Source organism: Rutidosis leptorrhynchoides, chromosome 8 (assembly GCF_046630445.1).
Source record: "Rutidosis leptorrhynchoides isolate AG116_Rl617_1_P2 chromosome 8, CSIRO_AGI_Rlap_v1, whole genome shotgun sequence".
Taxonomy (NCBI): domain Eukaryota; kingdom Viridiplantae; phylum Streptophyta; class Magnoliopsida; order Asterales; family Asteraceae; genus Rutidosis; species Rutidosis leptorrhynchoides.
Genome location: NC_092340.1, coordinates 118,979,766 through 118,991,398, shown reverse-complemented (window position 1 = coordinate 118,991,398; position 11,633 = coordinate 118,979,766). Strand labels below are relative to the sequence as shown.

Below are 11,633 nucleotides of genomic sequence, written 5' to 3'. Positions count from 1 at the left end.
ATAATCGTTGAAACAAAACACCAAAAACACCCATTTATTTATCAGAATAAACGAATCTTCAATCACCAACAGAAAGGGTTGAGAAAACCCTAGAATCGCCAATCGTCAGAAACCAATCGAATTAGGTGAACAACACAACCATAATCAATCGTAGCCACGCTCTGATACCTTGTAAAATTATGATCAATAACAACACAGTTCTCAAATCAACCATGCTTCATAAAGAAGAACAATACAACAATCAAGTACCGGGGAAAGCCCAAAAGATACAAAACCAAAAATGACTCGAGGAATGATTATCAACAGATAATCTTCCAACACTCAAAACACACACTAATCAACTCCAGAGATTACAATACCAGTAGATGATCGAATGAAAACAATCGGCAAGCAAAAGTGAACAAACCCTAAACCTAACAAAAGACTATATAACTAAATAAATTACATAATCAGTCCTTGGAGTTGCAACTTAACAAAAAGAGACCAATCTTCAAAGGAAGTACATAAACAACCCTGCAAAGAATAAAACATAACAAATAGGGTCCAAACTACAAGTTTAGATTGTATTAACCAAGATATTATTAAACAGTAATAGATAGAGACCAGCTGTATAAAGTCCTCTCCTTCACTGATTATGTATTGTACCTAGTAAACTGTCTAGAAAATGACACAATAAGAGAAAAAATATGGGTGACGTTGTAGATTTGTAGTATTTGAGGGGTAAAAGATGTGAAAAGAATGTGTGCCTCATGGTCGCCAACATTTCTAGTTTTCTACATTCTTTCGTCAAGCCAAGGGATAATTAAATAATTAAGAACAAGAATCATTTAATGGATAATTATATATACTTGCATTAATTAATGATAACGATTTATTTTTAAGGTTTACTAGTTACTGATCTCATAAACCATATTATCTCTAATAATTAAAATTGAATTCAATTAATTAATTAAATTTCAATATTATTTAACTTTTAATAATATATTTAAAAACCATAACCATCCGTGAAATTTTATCCTGATATTTATTTATGAAACTTACCTATCGTTAGGGGTAGTTGCCCCGTCTTATTATTTATTTTTTCAAGAAATTTTTTTTACACTAGTTAATAAATATTTTACACCTGTTACGCTACAAAAGTAAAGTTTTTTTCATTGACCCACGTAACATTAGTTTTGTTTCGATCCATTGATTAAAGAGTTCAAGTTTGGTCACCTTTTATAACTAATTTTGTTTACATATATGATAGACTTTGTAGGTTTGTATACAACATGTGGAACCATAAATGATAGATTGCAAACTCATAAAATTAACTTATTTTGCTTGTTAAATGAAGCAAAACGGACTAATAGCCTAATAGCAGCGTGGACTTATTCGGCACTATATCACTTTTCATTAATTCTTCGACATAGCTGATCATGAAACATGGCATACGAGACATCCACCATTTGCAGTTAATTTTCCAGCGATAGATCAAACCAATCTCATTTATGCTACGGGAATATAAGGCATGAAAGAATGACATAATGGTCTATGTTTTTTAATAAGTAAAAGACTAACTATTCAAATTAGCGAATTATACGATTCACAAGAAGGAATTATACAACACTAGGAATGCATAAGTAATTAATGTCTTGATTCATTATTAATTAAACCACCTAAGAATTGAAAGTTAAGATCTAAAAGGTTCTCAGCGCCAAGCTCGGAATTTTCAACTTTCATGGCATGTGACTTCCTTTGTAAGGGTTCGTTTTATGGTGGTTTATGGAGGCATATGGTTTTCGATCACCGTTTGTGGCTTTAATATATTGTTTGCCCTATGTTTCACCTTTTGGGTTTTTCTAGTTTGTGTTGCTTTTTGTTTGTTAGGTTGTTCCCGGTTTAGTTTCCTTGTTTAGCTAGTTTCGGTTGATATGTGGTTCTTTTGTTTTTCTTTCGTTCTAATAATAGAGTTATCATTCTTAATTATGAAAAAAAAAAAAAAAAAAGAAAGATAAAAAATACCAAATTTGACCATCTTTAACCATGGCGGGAAAAATGGGCGTGTTGATGGGTAAGGTTGGAGTGTTTGGCCGGCGTGTTGGTAAATTAGTAAATAATGGGTGACGTGTTGAGTAGCGTGTGAAGTGATGTGTTAAAATATGATTGGAAGTGAGTGAAATAGTGAATAAAAATAAAAAAATAAAAACAAATTCTATCAATCAAAATTCAGCACCCCACATTTATTCCCCGTGCTCCAAGCACGCACGCTGGATGAATTTGTGTGAGCACGCCATGGTTATGAGCCGTCTTGGGTAGAATTTGGGTGAGCATGTTACCGTTAATCATAGCCTTACAGTTAATAAAGCAGAAAAAGGCAAGGTGTTTTGTAGGCGATATTGGAGAGAATAAATTCCAGGTTAAATTGCCTTTTAATCACGTGTCTAGATCACGGTATTCAAGTATTTATATTCTCTGTGGTCATATGCGAACCCATAAATAATACATAATACAGTAAAACAAAATTTAATAATGATATTGATAATATTTTCTACAAAAAGCTGATCATAAAAAGTAGTCTCTCTTTTTCAAAACTAACTCAATTCCTTTCCTCTCATTTGATTTAGGTGGCACTTTCTCCATATACCCACACTCTCATTTGATCAGGTAATTTGTTTCTTAATTGATTTATAATCATATCACATTAAAATAATGAATCCTTGTAAACCCTAATCTTGGTATATTTTCATTTTTGTTTCAAACTCTTACATGTTTTCAATTCTATTGAATTTAAACTTTGTATATATGTTAAGTTGGCTAATTAATGAATTATAAAAGATTTATGGTTATTCTCTTCATGGTGTTTTAGTATTTCCAATTCTAATCTTATACTTCAATTAATAGTGCAAAATATGTTCATTGAATTATTGTATGTGAGATATAATGAAAACTTTGTTCATATTTGTAGTCTAAATTGGAACCAACATTCACACATTAAATCCATGGAACCTTGGCTACCAGAATTGGTGAGCATAACTTATAGTTGTAGTCTTGTAGATTTATATATTGAAATCTACCTCAAGTATAGATTTGTATATTTCATATAGTTTTTACATCTTTAATTGTTTGTGGAATATTTTTTCAGGAAATGCAAGATCAAGGGTTCATGAATCAATATCATCAAATGAATAGGCCTTATCATCATTTAATGGAGGACTTCAGTGTTGATTCATTTTCATCCGATAGCTACACCGAAACTCCTTCTCTTATCGATCAAAGTTATCAAACTCGTAAGCACGAAGAAGAAGCACAAGGCATCAACACTCAGCCGTTTCATTACAAAAAGGCCAACCCTATTAACAAACCAGAAAAGCCAAGACAAAAACTAGTTCCTGATACTACTCCAAACACGTTCACTATATCATTCGGTGATATAAAGCCAAAAGATGAGATCCTTACTTTTAGTGATTCGTATGGTTGCAATGAAACAGGAGTAAAAAAGGTTTCAAACATGATTAGAAGTCCAATTCAAGTTCAAGATCATGTTTTGGCCGAGAGGAAACGAAGAGAAAAGTTAGCCCAACGATTTGTTTCTTTGTCGTCCCTTCTTCCCGATCTTAAAAAGGTACTAATAGCTTGTGTTTCTTAGCATACAACTAGAAATTTGTAAACATATGGGGTTCTTATATAGCACAAACCTTTTACACTAGTTTCTTAACTAAGAGATACTCATATAATCATTTTGGGATAAGAGTCTCAAACCTCCTTAGTTCACTTCAATAATCAAATAAAATGTTGTACACGAGTTTTTCCTCGAGAGAGACCAGTATTTTTACTCTGATGTACGCAGCCAAACCGGATTATCACGTGACCGTTTCCAAACCCTTCTCGAGCGGGCCACCTCAAGAATTGAACCTAATACGACACCTTGCAAAAATGTCAAAGCCCAACCATCGGGCTATCTTGTGATGGTTAATATATAGTTCCGGAAAAATGCCCCCGTATGTTTAAAATTTAGTTCAGATATAATTCATGTTAAGTTTTCTTTATAATCTTTTGTGATATATAGATGGACAAGGCAACCGTACTAGAAGATGCGGCTAATTACATCCAAGAACTTCAAAATCGAGTGAAGGAACTCGAGGGAGAATCCGGTTTGAAGCGAAAGGAGATGCAAGAATCGGTTATATCGGCTAAGAAATCAAGGCTTAGCTGTAGTGATGACGATATTGGTTCTTCTTCTAATGAAACCAATAACTTTGAAGAGAGTAGCAGTCCTTGCGATCTTGAGATTGAAGTGAAAACGTCAGGATGCAATCTATTAATTGAAATCTACAGCCGAAAAAAGTGTATTTCATTAGTCAAAGTGCTAAGTGAGATGCAAAATCTTGGTCTATCTGTTATCAGTTGCAATACAATGCCATTTGCTGATACCACTCTCCTTATCACTGTTGTTGTCAAGGTACAACATTGCTATATTCCTAGCAACACTACAAAAAAGTTTTCATTTTGTGACACTTGTTTAGTTTTTGACGCCTTAAAATGTGAATAATTTGACATGTTTTTGACACATATAACTGTCACAAAGTTTTTGACACTTAAAAGCGTCAAAAAGAAAAACGCATTAACACTTAAAAGTGTCAAAAAGTTAATTATTTTTGACACCATATTTTTTGACACTTAAAATTTTTGACATCATATTTTTTCACACTTTCAACTTTGTGACAATTATAGATGTTAAAAACATGCGAATTTATTCATATATTTTAGCGTCAAAAATAATAGAAGCGTCAAAAAGTTAACATTTATTTGTAGTGTAATGATGATAATATTATTTACTCAGTTTAAAAAGTTTCATAATATTGTTTCCTGATGTCCGAGGTTTATCCGCTGCAGGGGCCAATGTGCTCGTTCGTAGTAGGGGTTCCTCGTAACAAAAAAGTGAATAACGCCACAAACTTTTTTTGGACACTTAAAAGCGTCAAATAGGAATACTCAATGACACTTAAAAGTGTCAAAAAGTTTGTAACACAAAAAATTTTTGACGCCTTAATTTTCTATGCTTCTAACTTATATTCACGTTTTTAAGTGTGAAAAACTCATTCAGAAAGTGTTTAAAACTACAAGATTAGTTGTAGTGATTAGCTAAGTTCTATCAAGACTAAAACAGAATCTACGCTGATTAACAATACATACATACATTAGCGAGTAAACAAGTAAGCACATAAGGTTTCTCTATTCGGCCTATCAGTGAACATGGGTATTCTTTATTTATGTGCTGTTAGAGAGGTTTGAAACTGTGACCTCATGTGAAGAAATTAGGGTCCAACTACTAAGTTATCGTGGGATGATTTAACATTATATACATACAGGAACTTAATGCACTTAATGCAGTTCTGATTCAATTTTTCTTGATTTCTGCAGAAGAATGATAACTTCATCATGTCATCGATAGATCTTGTGAAGAACCTGCAACATGTTATTTAAACTTGTAACTCTCAACATATCTATGCATTGGTTTTCGTTTTTTCCCTTTGAAGATCAAGCTGAATCGATATAGCTACTATCCTATAAATCTTTATTGATGCAACAATTTATGAATGTGTACATCCTTCAACTTACTAAAAATGGAAATAGTGCGAGACAAATTCATCTGGATTCAGTATTCCAAGAACTACGAAAAGGCATCTACATGTCCCAAGCTAGCGGAAAAAAGATCGACTTTAAGTTTGATTCAATGGGAATAATCCTTTTAATTCCCCTGTAATTGTCTGGTCTTAGTGTGCAGTATTATGTTACAGCAATCCCCCTTTGTATTTTATCATGTAGTTTCAAATTTTTACATGGGTCGTTATATATCTTTTTTTTCGCGTGGCAGTTGACCATGTTTATTAAGTTCTTTCGTGATAACCCTTTGACATTGTCGTTTCTTGTACATATAGGCTTGACAATATACGGCCAGCTTTCTAATATAGTATAAATACTATTTACTGATACTCCGTAATTAATTGGCCAATGCAAACGAGTTCATGATTCAAGTTACCAAAGGAGCAAAAGATTAAGACGAGGCATGATTATAGGCAAAAAGTATACTAATTGCATAATGATCAAATTAAGGCTAATTATCATTCCTTATGCGTCCATAAAAACAAATCTATTGAGTTTCAAATTAAAAAACAATCCGACGATTAATCCAAGTGCTATTTAGTTTAATTCTAGGGGTTGTCATATGAGCTTATAAATGGTAGGATTTTTATTAAATAATTTAGCAAATTTTTGGGGAACAAGGAATATACATATACATGTTTACATTAACAGGCTTTGGTGAAGAACACCAATCATTTGCAAATAATTAATTTCTTTTTCTCTTTAATTGAATCAACGCCACTTTAGTATTATGAATAAGTAGAATACTTTAATTAATACGCAATAACAATACTTAATTTTGATATATATACACATATAATCAAACGAATACAACCAAGCCAAATAAAGTGAATGGACATTAATAATAATCCTAATTTAAGCAACCATTTGACCAATATTATCTTACTGGCTAGATACACATCAACCCCTAATATTGTAATCTTAATTAGTTAATACGTAGTTAATATATGCTCTATGCTAAACTAGTTTAAACTTTTCATGTGATATATTAATCAAGTTTACTTAACATTATATTCAGATACTACTGAATAACGAAGTGATTGATCTGTTTTTTTTTTTTTTTAAACAATAGTTTCCCAGGAATATGAAAAACCCTCCACTGGAAATTTAGATACTCATTTTTAGCTTGTCGTTGATTTAAACAATTCAACTTTGCTACCATTTAAAAAAATATGAAATAGTTGATACAGTAATTATTTATTTATATTTTTTTGGTTCTTTTCTTTGTTGGACAAAAGAAATTTGACAAAATTAAAGGTCTGTTGTTCACACCTTTTACAACGTGTTATGCACGATTTATTTACTTCTAAAATACTAGTAATTAATTAACCTTAGCTTGCAACATGTTAATTAGTGTGTGTCTGCATTAGAAGTAGATATAATGGATTTAATAAAAAGTGAGGATAAAAGGGTAAGAATCAAAAAGTATGTATATATATATATATATATATATATATATATATATATATATATATATATATATATATATATATATATATATATATTGGAATTTGAATAACAGTTTTGCCGGAGTATATATAAAAGAGGACAAAAATCTAAAAGATTAAATGACAAAAATAAAAGACAAAAGAAGAATAAAAGTATGCATGGCATATTAGCAACGTAAATTGATTGATACATATTATAATATACTCCAAGCCAGGCCACTTGAATAAAAGCTGCATGCATACCTTTACTAAAAAGCTGCGTGACCACCTCCCTTTTGTTTTAGTCTTAATATTAAATTATCAGTTTAATCTAGACTGAGCATGTTTTTATGAGATCTATATATATATATATATATATATATATATATATATATATATATATATATATATATATATATATATATATATATATATATATATTGTGGTAGGATCAAGAGGGAAGTAACCATTCGGGGGAAGCGGGGGGAACCAAACACTTTTTTTTTTTTTTCGTTTTTTGAAAAAACTTTGTTCACGAACATTATAGATGAGATGAAAATATGAACATTTAGTAGAGACACTTTGTGATAAATGTTTTTATTTTGGCGGGAAAACGCTCGAAGAAGTAATATATAACAATTATCGTGTTTTTCGAGCGTATTTTGAGGTTTTAGCTATTGGGGTTTAGATATTAGGGTTTATAGGGTTTAGATATTAGGGTTTAGAAATTTAGGGTTTAGGGTTTAGATTTAGGATTTAGATTGAGTTTTTAACACGAACGGTTTAGAGTTTAGGGTTTAGGGTTTAGGGTTTGGTGTTTTGGATTAATGGAATAAACCCAAAACACCAAACCCTAAACCCTAAACCCTAAACTCTAAATCGGGCTAAATTTTACTTCACAAAACATGGAAAAAAAAAACGTTCATATTCTTCACGAACAATATTATCTTGAATGTTATTTTTGTCGATCGTTTTCCCGCCTAAATAATAACATTCATCACGAAGTGTCTCTTCTAAATGTTCATATTTTCGTGTGATCTTGATGCCGGAAAAAAAAATTTTAAAAAAAAACAAAATTTTTTTTTGTTTTTGCTTCCCCCCGCTTCCCCCCGATTGGTTACTTCCCCATTGATCCTGCCCCTATATATATATATATATATATATATATATATATATATATATATATATATATATATATATATATATATATATATATATAGAGAGAGAGAGAGAGGGGGGAATGATCCATAGCTAAGCACTAAATGAGTTATAAACTGGATAAGTGAATATGGCCTCACATTTCATAATTGCCTACTCTTATACTAAAAAACGCGGAGGGGTAAAATTGTCATTTACTCATAATTATCATCCCTAAAAGATGTTGATTCACGCTGTCTCTCCAGGTTGCTTCAGGCCGCATGCCATTCCAACATATATCATCCCTAAAATATGTTGATTCACACTTATCTGTTACACATGTATGTGGTACTAAATCTCATCTAGATCGATCCATGGCTTGATTCGTGTTCATCGCTGCTGTTATTAGATATCAGATCCGTTTTTTGACCAAAACCAAAAAAATCAAAGGATTTAGGTTTTCAAGGTAATCTGTTTATGTTTTGATTCAATTCAGCACTGAATCTTACAACAATTACATCACATCATATCCAATAATCAATGGTTTGTTCAATTCCTTTTCAGCAATCAATTAATTGCTTCGTCTACAATTACCAGGTGCTAGCTCTATTTCTCTTTAGCTGTATGTTCATATATCTATTTACAGTAATAACATTGAATTTGAAGCAGGTAGGGAAGAAATTGAAGACCGGTTTAAAGACATCAAAGCCTTATTTGACGGAGAGATGTAACGGTAGTAAGAGAATTGGGAGTATTAAAGCTAGAACTGCTTTTGATACAATTGAGACTGTTAATTCACCTACTGCTTTCCCTTTTTCAAACTCAATCTCAACCAGAAGATACACCAGCTTCTAATGTACAATTCATTTATTTAATCGTTTTCATTTATATAATATAACTAGTTGTGGAGCCCTCGCTTCGCGTCGGGGGCTCCGTTTTGAATGCGAGTTAAAAAAAGTGTTGATCTATTTTGTAAAAAAAAAATTCGACATCTAACATTGAAGGGTTGTTCCTTTGTGAAAGTTGCTTCTTTTAGCGTTCTAGTTTTTTTTTTTTTTAAGTTAGTTGATCTATTTTGTAAAAAAGAATATTTTTCGACATCTTTTGGTAACATTGAAGTGTTGTTCCTTTTATGAAAGTTGTTTTTTTATCATTTGAGACAAAAAAAAATAGCACAGCAGTAGCGTGGTGAGTGTTATTATTCAATATTTTTAGTGTTAGTGATGGGATAAATAATATTTTATAATATAGGTATAAAATGGGGGGTTCGATTTGTATTTTAATGAAAGTTAGGGGTTTGGGTGTGTGAAAAATGATATATTAAATAGTACTATAAAATGAGGGGTTCGATTTATATTTTAATGAAAGTTAGGGGGTTGGGTGTGTGAAAAATGAAATATTAAATAGTACTATTCATAACTAATAAGACAAATTTTGTCTATTAGTTATATTTTAATATTGTATTGTATATTTGTGCATACACACACACACACACACACACTAGGATTTAGGTTACTAATTTGATATCCTTTGTTCTACTTACTAATGTTTGGCTAATACTAACGAATAAAACTGCTTTTTGTTTTGCCTAATTACTTTCACGTTTTTATTTTTTTCTTTTTTTTAAAATTTTTTTAGATTCATAAATATGCATAAAAATGCTCTCGGAATCTATATTTTTATAAGCCAAAAACATTTGAAATCGTTCAAAAATCGATGATGAATGATATATTTATCATTCATCAAAATGAGTGATGAATGTTAAATTTATCATTCATCAAAACGAGTAATTTGAAATTTGATTGATATGATTAGCATTATGATATGATTGATTAATTTTGGAAGTGAATGCTTATAGAGTTAAACTAGTTTGATACCTATAGCTCATAGGCACATGAGTATATGTGTCTAATTCTGGCTAATGAATATCCAAACTGGAGTAGTGAAGTAGCTGTAATTTATTAGGTTAGAAACAACTTCTATAGAAAAGGAAGTATGTATGTAACAACTTTTTTTGTCATAATAGGTGGAAGAAAATCTGGTTTTGCTACTCGTATGGCGAATTTGTTGGTCTTTTGTGACTAATGTTACCTTGTTGAGATGATGAGGAGGCTTGAATTATTTGAAAGTATACTCAATGAATGACAAAGCTTTAGCCTATAGATTTTGTGATACATGATGACGAGTTGTTTTTATTACATTGCAGCCTGGTCCACATGATATGCCACTTCAATGCCTAATAAAGTGGATATAAGAAAAACTCGATGTTTTATCTATATCTTGCTGCTAGCCCATGTGCGTACGGATATTGTAATCTATAAATGAAGTGTTTACGTTGTGCTTCCTTGTTTGTTTTATTTATGACATGTTATTGATTATTGTACTCTTCCAGTCAATAACCATGTTTCTTCACCTTAGGTGATGAAAATGTGCAGAGTGTTGAAGTTGGTGTCAAATGTGTTTTGCTGAATTGGTTTGTGAGTAAGCTCGAATGGGGATTATTTGTTAGAAGAATCGAAAAGTAATTATCATGATTCGTGTTATAGAAGTTCAAGTATGTATTTAAAACATGAATGTTTAGATTAGTTAAGTTATTAGTATATGATACCATGAATTCTAATGTAGTATTGTGGTTGTAAATATTTTTTTTAGATCAGTTAGGTTATTAGTATATGATACCATGAATGATAATATTTTGAAGAATGATAACTTTTTTTCGATGAATGATAACTTTTTTTCGATGAATGTTAACCGTTTTAATATGAATGATAAGTGTTAGATGAATGATAATGGATGATTTATATGCATCACACGTATTGATCGTATTTGTTACCTAAGACCGTGAAGTTGCAGACATCTTTCTACATCAAGTTGATAGGTTCATGTCGTTCCTTCGAGCGCTTTCATGGGCGGTGAGAGTTCGTGTTGTCGTGTCCTATTTCAACGACCATTGATTTACATGTATTTTTCTATTACTGATATCTATTATGAAAGCCTTGAAACAATAATTGTCTTTGTGTTTACTTTGTATATCAAATGTTATATTATTCCGTTAGTTTTATCTTCAAAATATTTGTATATCGAATGTTATAAATATTAATGTATTGAACAGACAAATATAATCTTAATAGTAATTACTATTTTTTTTATCATCCGTCATATTTTTATCATTCATCGGGCCTTTTTATCATCAATCGAGTATTTATTTATCATCCATCACGTTCTTTTATCATTCAACAACTTTTTTTTATCATTCATTTGGTATTTTTATCATCCATCGGGTATTTTTTTATCATTCATCAGTATTTTTTATCATTCATCATATTTTTTTATCATTCTTCATTTATCATTCACGAGCTATTTTTATCATTCATTGAGTTTTTTTTTTATCATTTATCGGGTATTTTTATCATTCATCAAATA

The 11,633-nt window shown here is 30.9% G+C and overlaps 1 protein-coding gene across 1 annotated transcript; it reads left to right on the top strand.

Moving 5' to 3' along the window:
- The first annotated feature begins 2,025 nt into the window (after positions 1-2,025).
- Positions 2,026-5,512, top strand: LOC139863777 (transcription factor bHLH18-like). Its single transcript, XM_071852384.1, has 6 exons — positions 2,026-2,083; positions 2,607-2,646; positions 2,948-3,005; positions 3,125-3,604; positions 4,049-4,441; positions 5,404-5,512. Exons 1-6 carry the CDS (start codon positions 2,026-2,028, stop codon positions 5,464-5,466), a joined length of 1,092 nt encoding a protein of 363 aa, XP_071708485.1. The 3' UTR covers positions 5,467-5,512.
- Positions 5,513-11,633: the final 6,121 nt, after the last annotated feature.